General features: G+C 35.2%; 1 protein-coding gene across 4 annotated transcripts in view; it reads left to right on the top strand.

The window, feature by feature from the left end:
- The window catches only part of STAG2 (STAG2 cohesin complex component), a 79,844-nt gene that overhangs the window by 21,853 nt on the left and 39,893 nt on the right, over positions 1-18,098 (top strand). For all 4 annotated transcript variants that reach the window (XM_085319681.1, XM_085319678.1, XM_085319679.1 and 1 more), the window contains exon 2: positions 15,851-15,990. In XM_085319681.1, coding sequence (XP_085175807.1) covers positions 15,947-15,990 — 44 coding nt within the window. In that variant the 5' untranslated portion in view covers positions 15,851-15,946. The remainder of the gene's footprint in view (positions 1-15,850; positions 15,991-18,098) is intronic.

Here is an 18,098-nt window from a genome sequence, read left to right as displayed (position 1 = left end):
ACTGTTTTAATCTGGGAATGGTAAGTAACAAAACTAAAGGTTATTCTGTGTATTTCAGGTTGAGGAATCACAAAACTTTAATGAGGAAGCACAAAAACAGAACGTAATATGCTTAAAGTTTTTGGATTGAAGATACATCTATGACGTTTTTGGTCTTTTCTTTCATGACAAATTCTGACATTCATTTTGTTCTTTTTTTTTTTTTTTTTTTGTAATTGGGAACTATTTAATGGCATCATTTTATGTTATCACATGAGGGTTGTAAGTATTTTAGGCCAGGAAATATTTGGATATTTTTTGAGCTGGGAATTGCTTCTTGGGTTGCTTCAAGAAATCACCTCATATTTAGAAAGTGAATTACTTGATGATGGCTTGACCCTCCTGAGGGCTGTTGGAGGAAGTGCAAATATTTTGATATTTGCTTCCGAAAATAGTACCGGACTGTAGCCTTTTTTTCTTCTTTATAAAATGCTTTTTTTCCTTCTTGGAGAAATCTGTTTCTGTAAGTTCAAATGGAAGTTAGATAAAGATACGGGGATATAATGAAAAAACTCAATCTGTAATTACTGTATAATTTTTTTTTTTAACTACTAGTATCCAAAGAGCTTTGATATATATATTTTTAAATCTTTCTTTCTTTCCTTCCTTCCTGAAGTGCTTGGGGTGTGGGAGGGAAGAAAGAAGGTTAATGGTGGTGGGGGGAATGTGTTTGCCCTGTCTGTAATTTAAATTTTAAAATGTATGTACTTATTTGTGCTATCATAATTAAATATACAAATACTCTAATAAAAAGAATGATTAAGCAGTTATTGCTGTAGGATGTTACTTATGATCTGTAATCATTCTATAGTTAATACATTATTATATTGTCTATATAGAGAAAGAATACCRTTAAATTATTTTGCTTAGGAAGAAGAGATTAATATTAGTGTATACTACGGAGAAACTGTTGACATCCTATTAGGCCTGAATTGGTAAAGTGTCTTTGTAGGTTGGCTTTTTTGTAGACAGCATAAAATGACAGAATTGCTTTCCTAACAATGTCCTGGTATTATGATTTGTATGTATTTATTTGTGAGAAAGCTGCGTACTTTCTATTTCTCTAACTACTGCAAGGGTGGTAAAGGTTGCTTAGGAGCTAGTTATTGGAGTGAGTGCAGCGTGCAAACCGAGTGCTAAACTTACTACGCTTCATTTTCATTAATGTCTTTTTTGAATATATGTAGGTCTTCTAACTTACTAGAGTTGATTCTGTGGTAGACTTGTGCAGAGTTCTGCAAATGAAGCGATGTTTTAAGTTCTTGTTAAATCTTAGACTTTAAAGGACTGAAATGCAAGAATGACAAAAGTCGCTGCTGTTTTAATGGTGGCATGGTTAGATGATGTTTTCGTCATATTTTTAGCCCTTCAAATGCTCTAGCTATGTTCCTAGGCCATCCCTTACCATTTAAATTAAATTCTCAAGTAGCTAATTACTATTCATTCTATGATCCATCATCAGTCTTCTCTGAACTTACCTTTCTTTATTCTCTCCATGCAGCTAAGACTTTCAGAAAAGGAGTTTTACTAATTTTTCTTAACAAGTTTTTCTTAACAATATTTTGCAAAGATCAGCTATGAGAAGTGCTTGTGTACTTTCTATATTTTATTCTTTATTGTTTTCCTAGTAGGCTGTGTATTATAAAAGATTATTTGATTCTAGAGTAGTTTTTACACTTAGTACACAAAGCTTTAAGTTAATTCATGTAGTAATTTATGCTTTTTTCTTGGAAGAACTCCCCAAATTTGCAACTGAACTTTATCCAGAAAAGGGCTTCTTTGGATGGATTATTTTTCTATTGATCCTTGAGCTTAAAGGGAAGATACTCTTTTTTCAGATGCATCCTAAAATAAAATTAGGAAAAAAAAAAGTATTCTAAAATACACAAAGCAGGTTTAAAAAAAATGATACGGTTTTCTCTCACTCTTGTCTCTACTTTTGAACAGCAGGCAAAAAAAAAAAAACCACGTCTCTGATTGCTGGTTCATTTTAGGTTGCTTGYGAGACTAAATTCATAGCATTTAATGATCTAGGATTTTCATACCCTAGGGCAAGATTATAGTAAGTGGAGGTCAAGCTGAACAACCACCAGACCTAATTTACACTCASATAAAAATGTTCTTGTCTAACAATTAAATTGAATGCTATTGTCTCTTTCCCTAACTTTTGCTAAATCTCAGTTTATATTGTTTTGAGACCAAGATAGTCTGATAGCAAGTAAAGATCTTCTGAATGGGCTATTAGTCTCGCCCTTCTAGTTTATGAATTTGTGCTGTATCAAATATCAATATTAATGGCACACAGCGCGCTTGTTCTAGAGGGGATGTGAGACAATCCAAATAGAATAGAATAGTTTTTTTAAAAAACTTTCCTTAGTATGGAGTCTAAGAAAGCAGCAATCAATAAAAAGTTGTTTCTTCAGATGAATTGATTTATTAGTAATCTGTGTTCTACTGCCTACATAAAAAGATCATGATCAAAATAATGAGAGGTTTTTCAGATAGTTTATGTGATGGGGAAAAAGCCTTATAGGTTACTCTGATACTTAGAGTGTAACTTACTACCCTTAAAGATGTGTTTGGGTAAATGAAAGGTGATAAATAAGTTTTAGTTGATGTGATGACTGTTCATTATATGTAGCTTTTTTGTCAGGTAAAAGTAACTTCTATTTGCATGTAAGGATCGGAATTCCATTTAAATTCCTGAAAATTTCAAGTGCAAACCAATTTGAAATAAGGTATTGTATTAGTAATCCTGATAAGCAAGTAGTATAACAGCATGTAAATTCTATACTGCTGTTTAATTGCAAAAGCAGTTCTAAGCATTAAGTGGCTTTTAGAATAAGCAGAACACAAAGTTGGCATTTTGCATTACTAATATAAAGAGATTAATGCAACATAGCTTATTGCAGATCCAATGTTCTTAAGAAATCAGTGCTTTGGGCATTAAAATGAGAAAGATTGCTGTTTGATTATACTTCAGAATGTCAGTTTTCTTCCCTTTTTTTTTTTTTGTTAAGGTATTTTAAACGTGCATGAATTCTGACCCACTTCGTTGTTACTTTCTTCCCTTTTTCCCATTGCATATAGCCAGTCCTGTAATAAGTGATACATAATTGATCTCTTCCTCCCGTCTCTCCTTCCCCCCCACCCCAGTAGACCTTAATTTTAGGAGCTGTAAAGTAGCCCTAAGTAGTAAGTGATTGTACAGAATTCTTAACCAGGTTAAAAGCCTTTTACTTTCTATTAAATTTCATGATTACATGTTAGAATCCTGAGTGGTGATCACAATCTGTTGGTAGAAATTCCTTTTTGAGAATAACATTAGCCATAAATAAGAGCAGAATCTGCTGAATTCAATACAGGAGTACTGAATAATTATATAATTAATGCCTTACAAATAAAGTGAAAGAAATGCTGCTCTTGAATAAGCAGTTATAATAACCAAATAACAAGTATGAGGAATTCACCTAGATTTCAGTTTTGTATTTCAGAAATAGACATGCAATTTAGAGAAAGTATATTGACTGTTACTCAAGCATTACAGCATTTTAACAGCATACAGCATAAAAAGGAGCAGAAAGACCAAGGCAATCTAAAAGAAGTACTGCCTATTTCAAACAATCTTCTTTTTAAAATACTTAGTTATTAATTACAAGAAGGTGGAGAAACTAAGGTGAGACTGAGGGTAAAAAAAAGCCCCATTACCAGTACTTCGGTGTTTTCAGGTGGTGGTATTTGCTTCTGATTTGAGAGGAGTATGGGGAGATGGGGAACGTGTATTCATACAACACAGGAAGAGAAACCTTTGCTAAGAGCAGCAATGCAATTAATTGTGAAACCACAAAAACTGTTGGGGAAGACTTGGTGATAGATACAGAACTTGCATTCTAGCAAATTGTTACTGTAATAGTTAGAGGTAATTTCAAATTGATAACAGTCAAATATGATCTTCAACTGAAAACCACAAGAAGATGATACAGTTCAGGTTCTAAATCAAAAGCTAAAACTACATTGGGCGACTGAAGCATTCTTCCATGCCATTGTTGGACARCTATAGTTTTTGATAGATGTCCTCTCGTGACTCTTACTGTGGCAGCTGACAGTTTTCTGTCCCTCTGGAGGTTACCACCTATGTAATGTAAGTCAGCAAAGTGGGATTTGTCAGCTCTTCAGTTTGTCCCCATTTGCAGTTCAGGATATTAGCTTTAATTATCAGTGAAGGTGAGTTGTCATTAACACATATGACTGTAAACTAGAACATATGAAATGTGGAAATACATTCATCTTCCCTCCCTCATTTACTTATTTATTTTTAATGCAGCGATGATAATTGGTACAGTTACAGGTTTATTGCAAATTACAGCTACTGTAAATACAGTAAACACTGCAATGGAATGTTAATTTATAGTAGAGGTAGCCAGTAAATATTTATATAACGTAAAATGGTCTGTTGATACACTTTGTGCTGAAGGAGTTGGTAAACTGGCAAATAAAAAGGATGTTCTTGTGTTTAAGGTACAATGAAAATAATGGTTAAGATGCTTTGCTTATGCCCAACATCGGCTTAAAAATTCTTTAACACGTGAGATTTTTCATCTGCTGAGGTGAGTGTATTTGTTAATGACTGATACCTTGGAGCTGTAGAGGTCTGCTGAGAGTTTCATAGAATTTGGAGAGTATGGCAGCAATTCTCTGGATTCAGTTAAATGGCACTGTAGGGTACACCCACTTCCAGATTTTCTTTCGTGGCGTGGGGGGAAGGGGGAGGAATCATAGCATGTGTAGCTTGTTTAAGAGACATCTGGCACTACTGCTTTTTTTTTTTTTTTTAATAAGTAGGAAAAAAGCCCCAGAAAGAAGGTGAAAATAACTAGTGTATCGGAACAACTTCTACTGTCTTGCTGAACTAATATGTGCTGAAACGGTGGTTTTGAAAATATTTTCTAGGTAGTTAACATTACTTAGCTGAAATATTTACTGCAAAATATGATACTTGAGTAATGTAACCAGTAAATTTTTGACAAAATATAAACTTAGCTGTAGGCTATAACTGCCTTTTGAAGGAGGAGAAAATTGCTAGTTTTATTGTCATTATGAACTTGCTCAAGAATTACCATCTAAAACAAGTTCAGCTTTTTTGATAGGGGTCGTGTTCCCCCCTCCCCCTGCCCCCAAGTTAAATGAAGAAATCTAAGTTTTAATTCTGGTAGTTTTAACAAGCTATGCACTTCATACTTTAGATCTATGGAATGGAGTGTGCTCCTGTATTCCTGGGATGCCTAATGCATGGTATTTGAGAGACTTAAGGGAAGGTATCTCAAAAAGAAGAGTTCTACGGGCCTTTGCTTCAGAATATTTTTTACACATCAGCAGTTTCTCATTATTTGTCAGCTTGCATATTAAAATGAGCTTGATCTTTAAAAATGCTTTTGACAATTTGGGTATCTTTTTCTTCGCATTAGCTTTTTATAAAACAGGTATAGCATGTTACAGCTCTGCCAGTTGTCATAATTCATTACCTGCCACAAGTAGGCAATTACAGAGTTCAAAGAACTTATTGATTTGAATAATGCCAATATTTTTGCAGTGTTTTTAGGATGTATACAAGTGACCAAGTTAGTTTTCTGTGGATGTTTAGTGAAATTCAATAGCTATCTCCAGGTCTCCATAAGTGAGCTTTCAGAATAGAGAAGAAGGAAGAGAAGGCTTTTCTTGGAATCAGTGATAGGTGGTGTTTTTTTTTTTCTTTTTTTCTTAATCTGGTAGTGACTTCATTAATGGATTATTAGCATTCTGCATTGTGGATATATTCAGTTCTCTGAATTGTGTTGGGGAAGGCCATGCAGATCGCAATTGCTATTTCGTATAAAATTAGTATTCAGTGCTGCAGATCTCTGAACAAATCAAGTGGGATTTTAGCCCAAATGTTATGAGAGARAATAGGAACAAATGTTGGGTATCAAAAATCTTTTAAGTTACGACTGATGATCTACAGGGCACAGATGTTCTGAGGTTGGCAGAATTACAAGAATAACTTTTTAATCCAAAGATAAGATTTAATATATATTTCTTCTGGTTTGGAGGTGAGGAAACTTCTGAATACATGAGTGGTTGCTTGGGTATTTTTTGTTTTATTTTTAAATGCTGATTTAGATTGATCTTTGAAAGAGCCATGAGCCACTTTTGACAGCTGAAGCTGAAGGCTTTCATACTGCTTGATTTGGATGCCACACGATATTTATTCCTTCTTTCTTAAATTATTTTTTCCAATACTAATGGCGTAGGTTTAATTGTGCTAATTAATTGTCTTCTGCACTAGTAGGCCTGCCATTTGAGTTGGAGGTGGGGGGGGGTGAGGGGGATGGATAGCTGCTGTAGATTACTTACCTCTATATAATGGCAATTTTGGGAGCTTCACTATAAATTAAGTTTTATACTGCTGTTGTACATCTCATAATGAGAGATTTACCCAACTGAGAGCCTGGTAGATCAGGAGAACACATTGCGTAGGGGWGCAGAAGCTGCTGTATTCCTGCAGGTGATCCCCAGGGAATCTCAGAAGGTAGTGCCTTCTTTCTAGTCCAGAACTGGTGAGCTGTGATAAGGCCTGTTACTCAAAGGAGAAGTTGAACAGAATGGGGGGAAATAGAAGGATGGAGCATGAAGAAAAGGGAGCATGGCAAGGGCTTAGCAAATATGAAAAAATTCAGAGCTTGTCTTTGGAGAATTTGTGGTTGCCTTTTCTGCAAATCAAGGATACCTACTTGATGCTTCTCTCTTTTCAGGAGATGCATTTGGGGTTATGCAAGTGTGAGGAGGAAAACTTCATATGACAGCTCTCTATACTGGTGAAAGCTTCTCTGCAGTGTTTATTTTACCCAAGTCTTATGATCAGATGATAGAAGGTATCATGCATGAAAAATGGAAAAAAGTCAAAGCACTGGTGCAGACATGCAGTGAGTTAGACTGCCAGCATACTGGCCTTCTCATTTTAGAGCAAGGCCAGGAGAGATGAGTAAAAGTTGCACTATCTGCTGCAGGTGAGTCTTGATAGGTGGAAAACAGCTACTGGTATATCTGGWTAGGTTGTAGTTTAGGTTACCTGTGGATCATACTCATCTGAGTTGGTTCCATACGGATTGATTTCCTCTCCCTCATCCCTCCTCCTTCAGAGCTAGTCAGACTAATTGTCCTATACTTATTCTTTTCTGTGCTGAGCTTAGTCTCTTCAGTTTTCATCTGGAAGCAGTTCAGCCATTTTTATGTAGCGTGAAGCTTAAGCTAATAAACTCTGGATCTCAGCTGAGAGAACACAGAACTGACTGATACTTCCTTCTCTCTTCCTACCTCAGAATACTTATGATTACAGTGCAGAGAAACTGGGCTCTTCAGAGGACTACCCAAAATTCCTTATGACTTGGGCTCATAAGAGCTGACTCTGGGAGACATGCTTGAGAGATTTTGCTTTATACTGCTCCCTACTTCTATTTTACAGGATTTTCCTTTATTTGAGATATCTAATATTTGAATGTTTGTCTTACAGTGGCAACTCATACTACTGTAGCATGTAGTCCCTCCTCTAGAGTATGTGGTTGAAGGCAGTTCTTTTTAGAAAGGCCTAAGCAAAGATGTGGTCACAAAACCCTAGTGGTCTGTTTGRCTAGAATTTTCAAAGAGGAAAATCTATAAGGTAGCAGGGGAAGCAGACTCGCAGTAAGTGACTAAGTGACGCAACTTGCAGGCTCACATTGATCAGTAGAAGAACAAAAAAAAAAAAAAAGAACTTGCCAAATGCAGTATCTTGTCTTTTGGAAAACTGTGCCTCTTGAGTATATTGAAGAATTTATCACCATTTAGTGCCCATCTGAACAATGCGAGTTTTGTTCTAGTCTTATCCTTACTATGTAGCTGGTTACCTGCTTGCTATGGACAGAGTAAGATTCTTATCCATGTCTCTTAGAAGAGGGAAAAATCTTAAGAAATAGTACAAAAGCATCTGTTTTTAAGAGATCAGCATGAGGAGGGGAGTATTGGTCTATTCTATGGTTTAGTTTGGAAATTTTGGACAGTAAAGCAGCTGAGWGTTACACTCACCTTGTACCCCAACTAGCTAGTACTAGGCTTTTTACATTTTAGCCTTTTCAATAAGTTTTTTTATTCTTTGTTGTCCTCTGACTTCGCTTTTATTTATTTCTTTTTTTTTTTTTAATTCTTTGTTGTCGTCTGACTTGGCTTTTATTCTTCCTAAGAGCCTCATTTTCCACACAGTCAGACTGCAACATCTGGAAGCCATCTCTTTGGCAGGGAAAGAGGACAGATAAACTGAGCTCTAACTTCTATTACTCTACCTCTACTTTTTTTTATTTAACTTTTTTATTAAAGGAAAGAGATTCAAAACTGTTAGATATATTTGAATTTTAGGTCGTCTTTAAGAATATTTTTGTGAGAATATTTTTGGGCAACATCATTAAAATAGGTGATTTTCCTTTAATAAGGGTGATAGTTGATTCATTTTGCAGTGTTTTGTGATACTTACTAATCATTTTGCACTGTCCAGTAATATCCAAGTTTAAATCAGTAATTATGTGTCTAAATTCTGTACATGATTTAAACCATAATGTATTTATATTGCAAAACACTAGTTACATTGAGGTTATTGACATTGTTGATGTTACTTTTCTGAGTAGTCATGTCACTGAAGCACTGTAGCAAACCCTTTCCCTTCCAGGATAGTTGTTTTACATGTCTACTCAATAAAACCAGCAGAAGTCAAAAATATTTTTAAGGAAAGGACTTTTTCATGGATAGGTTGAGGTTGATAGAATTAGGATGGTACAGAAGTCTTTTTTTTTTTTTTTTTTTTTTTTTGGGGGGGGGGACCCCCCCCCCCCTCCCAATCTCCAGACTTTCCAGACTTTCTGTAAAGGCTAAACATTCATTTAGGATTTATCCTGTCTTTTTTTCAGATGCCTTTTAAACTTTTATTTTAAATTAAACGTGTTTAAGCTCTTAAACTGAAGATGTTTTGCTCCTTTGTTTCTTCTGTTTGCCTGTGTGTGCATTATTTTCAGGAGCATATGTTCCTTGTGTGTTTTGACCTTTTCCTGGCTGCCTTCTTTCTGAGGGCTCTCTTAGAGAAACTTGTGGTCTGGATGGGTTGTTTCTGTGATATAGATACTAGTCTTCAGCGAAGCATAAGAAGCAAGTTGTTAAATTAGTTGATGTGCAGTTTGCTCTCTAATGAAAACATAGGAAGCCTTGTGAAAAGGAGAAGGGGGGAACGCTTTAGAGAAAGGGACAGCCAAGACCAGGCAGATGTCTGATAACTGTTGGTTTCTAGAACATACTGTCTCTGAGTGCCCAACCCCGGTGCTCCTTGTGGGTTGTAGACTAGGTGTTTACTTGAAGGGCTGCTTTCTGTCTACAGGTAACCAGTTACAAAAGTGGGAGCCCAGCAGAGCTAGCACAAGGTCTGGGCCTTGCCACTTAGGCCTGTTTGAGAGAAACAAGATCAGCCTGTTGTTGTGACCCTTCCCAAGAGAAGGGTACAAGCATATAGCAGTAGCTATTTCAGGGACTCGATTTTGACATCTTTAGTAGGAGCAGTAGTCAGAAAAATGGATCTCTAGAGTTACCCAGTCTCGGTGCGTTCCTTCCTCTGTGGCAGCAGAACTCTGCCCCTGCTGTTGAGACCTTGACATTACAGGTGAACCGATGTGATGATGTGAGCTTTGTCAAAGGGGTGGGTTGCAGCCACCTCGGTTGTATTGCATCTTAGTGGTTTGTGTGACTTAAGGATGAACCGATTCAGTTGGCTGATTCGATGGAGTGATAATCATTTCAAAAAAAAAAAAAAAAAAGACGGAGTAAAAGGATGATTTCATTTTCAGAATTTCTTATTTTCTGTTGGGTCAGTTGAGTGCTAGAAGAGAAAAGGGAGTGGAAACCTTCCTATGTATCTGGGAGTGGGAAGGACTGCTACTTTCAGCAGCAGCAACCCACAGTTAGAGTATTTCAGCTGTGTTGTAAAAGCATGTTCTAAGATGACTCTTTCCCACTTAATCAGCAAACTTGTTAAATGAATCAAAGAGCAAACATCATGAAAATTGGATAAGAGGGCTGGGGAATGAAAATAGTAGTGTGATGACATAGTATCRGTGGCTACCATTATATTGTTTTTTTCATCCTTTAAAGGATGAAGACAGTGAGATGTGTGGACAGAAGTGTTGAGGGAGACAGGAGGGAAGATCTGGAAATGTAGAAAACATTAATTGTGAGGAAAGGTTGAAAAGATAAGACCTGTATAAATCAGGTCATTTTAGCTTTTTTATGGGAGTGTTAACTGTTCCATGACTTTGGCACCGTGAACTGYTGTTACTGTGTATAAAGATAGTGTTGCTGTTTATAAGCATGGAAGAATACAGATGGATGATGTCTGTTGCAGGTGCTCTTGTAAAGGAATTGCAGGACTTGCTTGTTAAGTGTGCAGCACAAAAATAACTCTGCATCTAAAGGTATTAGTTGCATTCTGTTCAGTTGAGTCTTGAGCATGCTATCATAATGTGAGCAAAACTGCTAATATGGTTATAACTAAATTATATTAAAATACAATTGTTAAAATATAAAATGCAATTTGAAGTATGTTTTCTGTATCTTACTCAAGTTGCAGTATTTCTTTAAAGCTCGATGGCAGTTGAAATGCTCGAGTCTGCAGTATTGGTAGAAATCACATACTCCTTCAGGCTTGTAGGGAATGTGTCATATACTTCCTCAAAATCTCACTCAAAAATTTACTGTATAGCCTTACTCTAATAKGAAAGCAAATGTTGTATAAGAAGCATATTACTTAAACTCCTCCCACAACTATATTTTATAAAACAGAAGTAGAGACAAATTCTAGTCTGTGTCTCTGAGAAAAGTAGTATGGGACCTGATATTGTTTGTGTCAGCTTTCTCTACTAAAATAGTTAATGGAAAATATTTAAAATACTTCTAGTCCTTGATATACATTTTCTACAGCCAGCATTTTAATTATTACTGCTTCAAAATTGGTTCTGAAGCATCATCACCTCTTTTCCAGATAGATAAATAATTTTAGGATGAACTTCTTTAGCTGTTGTTATTTTTATAGCTCAGTGCATTACAATTTTGGAAGCCCTAGCCTTCTGAATTAGGGTGGTATGGTGKATGGTGGGGTGTGCGTGCGCACGCGTGCTTTCCCTCCCTGCCGCCAAGATACGGAACTGAATTGGAGGGAAAAAATGAATTTGCCTCTGAGCAGTCACTTTACATCTCCTGAATCTTTCTACTGTCCATGCAACCATTTTTAATCTTTGCATTTCTGCCCTGCTCATTACTGATTTACCTTATGAAACTTTACATAATTGACTCTAAGCAAAAATAAATAAATAAATAAATAAAAATAATAAAAGAACCTATTTAACTAAACCTCTTTCCTGTGAATTTGTTACTTAACTATATTTATTGTATTTATGCAAGTGTATGAAATGCAGATTTCTGGGACAAATCTCCTGATTCTTCATATATCTTGTATGTATATACACTATATTTTAACAAAGGCTGCTGACTGAATAGTATTAATGTTTGTTTAGACTATATGTGCATATAATAAAATTGTCGGAGAATGAGTAGCTCTCAGCAGCTGTTAATTGTTTTATGTGTTATTGTGTGAATTGGTGGTGTATTTGGCAGACTTTWGCCAGARSTYRASYTCTGGCWAATGTATTTGAATTAAAAGTACTACCACACCGAAATTACTTGTTCAGGTATTAGGGGAAAATGTTCATCTTTTAAATCAATTTCTCAGTGAAGATTCACTTTAGCTCTTTATAGTGCTTTGTGCTTAGCTTGCTCTCCCTTCCCCAAATCAGTCCAAATATTTTAAATTGCTTCATCTAAACTTGGCAACATTATTAGAGATTAGTGTTTTTTGGATTCCTTTTGTTTAGTTTTTTTAATTATCATTTGGTTGATAAAAATCTTAACCCATCCCTTTATTGTATCTTTTCATTTATCTCTGCTATTTAATATATTTTGAAATCCTACTTCCTTTTTTAGAACTACATACTGAGAGTGGTCATGCTGTTGCTGCCGAGTGTGTTTCTGTCTTTAGAAAACTCAGTGAATCAAACGTGTATATGTATTTTTTCCAAACAAGAGACAGGAATTATCTGGTCTCTGTATAATTTAAATACAAATCTAAAGGAAATGGGACACAATATTATTGCTGTTTTAGCAATCTATTATAAAGTTTATTGCATAAAAATAACTAGGTCAACCTCTGGATGACCTGTCTTTTGGAGTTTCTTCAGTTAGCTTTAGGCTAGAGCTCCACCTTGTGATCTTTCAGCAGGATACATTTTCTTTTTAAAAGTTAATTTAATTATGATTTCACAAAGTTGAATGACTTTTCAAAAGTTTTCATGGTCTTACAGAGAGATTTCAGTATCTGCTTGGGAAATTTAAAGCTGGAATTGTGTGAATGTGTAAACAGGCAAAAATATCTGAAGAGGAGCTGCTTTTTATGATATGTCCGTTTTGGTTTAGGCAGATTTAACAGCTTTTAAAAATATGCTTATTAGAGCACACCAATGGATAATTTAAACTATTGCTATTTAGCATGGCATCTGCAAGTGCTTTTCTTGCTTTCGTCTGCATTATGATAAACTTGCATGTATTTTAAAAGTTTTAAGAGGATGCATATATGGACAGTCTTCGTCTTTCTCAACAGCTTTCCATACCTGGCTCTTTGAATGAATCATCAAGTATGTGCATGAAGAGGACATGATTGACAGTCTTTTTGAATTTCTAAAAGGCATTTACTGAGATTAAGGATAACAGAGAATGATCACTAACAGTCTTTTTCAATATTAAAACTAGAAAATAGGAAATAAGATCAGGAAGTGATAAACCCAAAACTAAGAACATGTTTCTTTGCAGTATGCAAATAGACTGTGGAAGTTCCTGTGTAGGATATCATGGATGCTGAACATTGTGTTTGAAAAGTAACTGAAAAAGTAATATTTTGGGGGGGGGGGGGCTAGGAGGGACTGATTAGAAGCTACAAAATGCAAAGACAGTCTGCTTGGTTTAGAAAATGTCTGCGTTTTCCCTGAATATCCTCCCAGTGTCCGGAAATAACATCGCTGTAAGAACAAAGCAAATGTCTTTCCTGGGTAACTTCTGTTGGCTGTTTGCCGTTATCATCTCTATACTAGAGTGCATCACAACTTTAGATACTCTTTAATCCCTGTSAAGGATAATTTTAGAAGTTTTATATAATGTGAAGGGGGTTTTGGTCATTGCTGGAGCCTGAACCTGATGATGTGGGAGAACCCTTCCTGTTTTGCCTATCATATTCTTGGAAAGCATTCAATTGTAACTCTACTGTTTTCTGTAATCTCAATATRTAGTTTGAAATACATTATTCATTAAATCTCATGAATTCTGGGAATTGTATTACAGCACTCACAAAGGTCAAGTATCTTCTTCCTTCAAGAAAAATGATTCYTGAAACTTAAATCTTAGTAGCTAAACTCTTTAACATCTAAGAAGAACTTGATATTTCTTTTGTGTTTTGTATGAAGTCAGTATGCCCAAATAATGTCTTTCTTTTCCTGTTTGTTGCTCATCTTAAAATGAATGGTCCTTACAGGAGGTGCAAATTGGTTTAAGCTGCAGCCAGTTAGTTTTATTGGTGATTTGACTTGTTCGATGCAGAGGATATGTAATATAATCATTTGCCCATCCTTTTTCCTAGTTTGTTATCTATTCTTTTTCTTCAGAATGTTTCTGTGATTATATTAAAATGTTCATGATAACATTTTTCCAAAATCTGACAGATAATAAATTTGAAGTGTCTATATGGAGCTGGGAATGCATCCTAATTCTTTTTGTGACTGAACAACTGGTTAACTTTTTGTGTTGCTACACCTTCATATTTTATGGAATATGTAATTTTATTACTATAAATAGGTAGTATTAATGAGCCACAATATTGAATTTTTATGTAAGCTTCCTGATAATCAGTTTAGCAGTTGTGTCACTTTTCCACATCCCAAAGTGTCACAAAATCATGTCATGTCACAAATCGATAGTGCAGTTTTACTGAGAACCTGGATGGCCTAATAGCTCCTTGCCACCAAAGTACGAAGTCTTGCTCTTCCCTCCCCTGCTCATGGCTAYGCAGTTTTCCATGTGCATTAGCTCTTGATGCCTGCCATTGAACCAGTTTAACTTGATAATCTAGGAAAAAAAAAATCTTGAGGTGTATTTTGCCCATTTTATTAGGRAATTAAATCAGGTAATCCTGAATGGTGGAGGCTACAAAGATAACTAGTGGGGAAAGGGATGTTACCCTGTGAATAATTGTTTGCTAGAGACAGTGTGTAACCAAGCAAGAGAGTATGGATGCTCAGATTATAGGGAAGAAGGAAAGGAGTCACAAGTATGGTTGCTATTCTCCAGGAACAATTTTTTGAAGCCTTGAAGCTTTGTATCTTCTGTGTTATGGATGGAATGTGTTTCAGTAGTTGCAGACTATCTTGAAATGCACTAGCCTATTTCTGAGCTTGTCTCTTTTTGCCACTAGTTTTATTGGCTCTGGTTTCTCCGTCTTAAAAATATTATATACAGTGAGAAGGAAGAGAGCATGAGAAGTTCAGCATTTACAGTTTCTCTGATCTCTACAAATTCTGGAAGCTATAGTGGTCCCTACTGTTTGGAAGAAGCACTTGCAAGAAAAAAATTCTGGCTTTATCTACATACTTAATTTAAATACCATCTCTGAAGCATATAACTACAAGATATTAAGCAACCTGTGCTACACATGCCAAAATCAACTTGCTTTCAAATACCTACACTCCAACAAAGTCCTAAGTCAGTAGAGCTAACTCCGAAGGTTCTTCTCCTTGCTGTTGCGTCTTTAAAGTACCTGAACGTAATGTTTTCTTATGTAAACTTAATATGAGACAGGTAATTGACATGGAAGACTGTAGCCTGCATGATTAAGTCTCATATTTGAAGCATTCGTTGAAAATTGATTTTCCTTTGTTCAAGGAAAAAAAGCAAATTAAACATAAATGAGTGGCAATAATATAATTAATATATAAAAGCTATGTATTGCATTGCATTGTGTTTTCTTTACAAAATGCTGTACTAATTCCCTAATGAAATAGGGATAATCATGTCCTTAATGCTGGTTCCATGCATTAGATGCATGCCAGCTGCTTTGAGTGTTAACTGTTGTAAGGCTAGTTTATCAAATCTGGAAGACAAAGAGTTGTAAAGCAGCTGGCTAGGTTATAATAACTTCTCAAAGAGCTTGTATTTGCAGAAAGTGTCATGAAAGTTTACAAATCAGAGGTACAAATGTGTTGCACATAAATTTAACTTCAAATCTGTGGTGATTTGTTACTATTATCCAGAGTATGCTTGTGTTGGTAGGATTGTTGAGCTCTGCAGTGCATCATGTTATAATTTGACCCACTTTTTATTTTATACTAGACTTGCAAGGTGTTTATGAAAAATCTTCCAATTTGTTCATCCTACTCAAGAAATGTTTTCTGTATTCTCTCTTACTCTGATGCCATTAACACTTGTTGAGATGCTTTGTGGTAAGATCATGGGAGGAGTCAAATACATGAAATCTGTATTTTAAAAGTAAGAAGCTTGGTTGGAAACAGATGGTGGTGTGATCTAATATTTTTTAGGTTGCTGAGTCTCTCCCCTTTTTTGCCTTGCTGCATGTGAGGTGAAATTTTCACTGTATTTATCTCCTTTTTAATAGAACTTGTCCATCAAAAAGGAAGTGAGTAAGCTTGTACTTCAGACCAGTTTTTGAATATCTTTCTAATACAGCGGTGTTCCAGAAGATGATAAAGAAATGATAGCAGCTCCAGAAATACCAACTGATTTTACTCTCCTTCAGTAAGTGCTTTAAGGATTTGCTGATTTGATTTTTAAATGTACTGATACTTTTYAATGTTAATACTTACAGTGTGTTTTTTTTCCTTGCTGGGGAAAACATTGAGGGATGGGGTTCTAGATTTTTTTTTTCCCCAACAAGAAGTTGATAAATACATTGTTTGAATTGTCTCTTTCAGTTTTCAAAGGGAATTAAAATAGGCGTTTTAGAAGTGCTTATTTTTTTTTTGTTTTTTAAATCCTTTTAAAGCTTTGCTTATGTGGAAGTCATCACAACAGAAATATTATTAATGAAAAATACGTTATACAAGGGGGAAAAGCTCTTCGAGGAATACCAAAAATTTAAGCTTCTTTTATTAAGCCCTCTTCATAAGGCGAGATTAAGTAATTGAAATGTTAGCCCATGGTAACAGAGGTGGTCACCTAGTACTCTCATGGCACTCTAGTGCCAAAAGCTTTTGCTACTGCCAGTCTTAACTTCCCTCAGTTATCAGTTCCCAGGTGTCTGTRATGTCATTTTATTAGATCACTAATCTTAATACAGTTCTTAAAAGTCTGTACCTGATTTGCCAAAATGTAAAATCAGGACTGGATCACATTTTAGACAGAGAAATAAAATGATTAGTAGAAGTAAACTAACTTAACTAAAACAAGTTCCCATCTTTTCATYGTCAGTAGACATTAATCCATTAGATTTTTTTCCTTCCATAATTCAAGTAAAACTCAAAAATACTTTCCAGTCATAACTTCAAGTGAAAACATGGCAAACATTAAGTGAAAATATTAAGTCTACAGATCCTTAACTGAGAATATTAAGACTGTCCAGAGTTGATGACGTTATTAAAAAACATAATTTGGCAAATACTTAAAAGTGTGAAAGTTTTACTATTGTTTTGAAAGCAGTCTAAAGAATCTCTGAGAATAATCTTGTCTGAATTAGATCTATTCAAATGTAAAGTCTATTTAAAGTTGTTCCATGCTTAGACTTCTGTTTGCTGCATCTCACTTTTTCCACACAGAGGAAAGCAAATAAAAGGGTAGCTAAAATAATACTTGAGAATTTCCGCAACTGATGCGTGCACAGTGACATTGCATTCTTTATCTGCTGCTTTCTGTATTTTTAGAAAGATTTTAACCATCATTCATTAATAGATGTGCTGGGGTAGAGTGTAATTTGTTTCCTTGGAAATAGCAAAAAATCTCTAGGTTCTATGTAATGTCTGTCTTCGAAAGCTCCACGGATGTGTGAAGAATTAATAAGACTAAGATGACACAGCTTCACCTTCTTCAAAATTTAAAAGTTAAGAGGAAGAAGGAGATGATGTTTGGAATCTCTGCAATTGGGTGAAATAATGTTCAATTCTTAAAAAGTCTAAAAAGATGCAAAGAAAAAATTGTGTTTCAGTTGGCTTGTTTATGTAGACCTTTTTCTTTTTAATGAGAAATAAGCTGAAAGGAGAATGGTTTAATGTAAAATACTGCTTATACAGTTGTTTCTAATGATTTTTGACTAAGTTGGTGTAGTTCATTGCCTAGTGAAATGTTTGTAATTTGTATTCTGTCCTTGCCTACAAAACTAAGAACAGTTAAGAGACTTCGAAGAATTATTTTTGATTTTGAATTGTTTAAGAGTACCATTATTTGCAAATCTGGAGATTTTTCCAGTTCATATCAGAATGCCACAGAAGACTGACAAAAACAGAAAACGCAAAATGTGTTATGAGGCAGAAAACTCCTTTTAGACAGTTTTACAAGAGTGAGTTAATTTTTTTGATTATATGAAGACTTTATATATAAAAATACACAGGAAGGAGTCTTCCTCYCTCCCCCCACCTCTTTTATTCTTTTTGCAATCTTTACGATTGCATTTTTAAATCAAATCAGAAATTTATGCTAGCAGCCTGAATTCTTTGTATTGCATTGTATATGTTAAAGCAGATGTAATAACATCATTTAAGTTGTGTTTTAGCAAGAAATGTAAAAATAGGGATTATATAACCTAAACATTCTTCTATAATACAGGTGATTTCTTTCCCCCTTCTCTCTTTCCTCCCCCCTCCCCCCCCCCTTTGGTATAGGTGCTTAAAATGTTAGTATTTTGATGCAACATA

This window comes from Rhea americana, unplaced genomic scaffold (assembly GCF_003343005.1).
Source record: "Rhea americana isolate MKP2758 unplaced genomic scaffold, rheAme1 scaffold_6, whole genome shotgun sequence".
In the NCBI taxonomy this organism is placed as follows: domain Eukaryota; kingdom Metazoa; phylum Chordata; class Aves; order Rheiformes; family Rheidae; genus Rhea; species Rhea americana.
The sequence above is the reverse complement of the archived record's forward strand: the minus strand, read 5'-3'. Positions and strand labels throughout refer to the sequence as shown.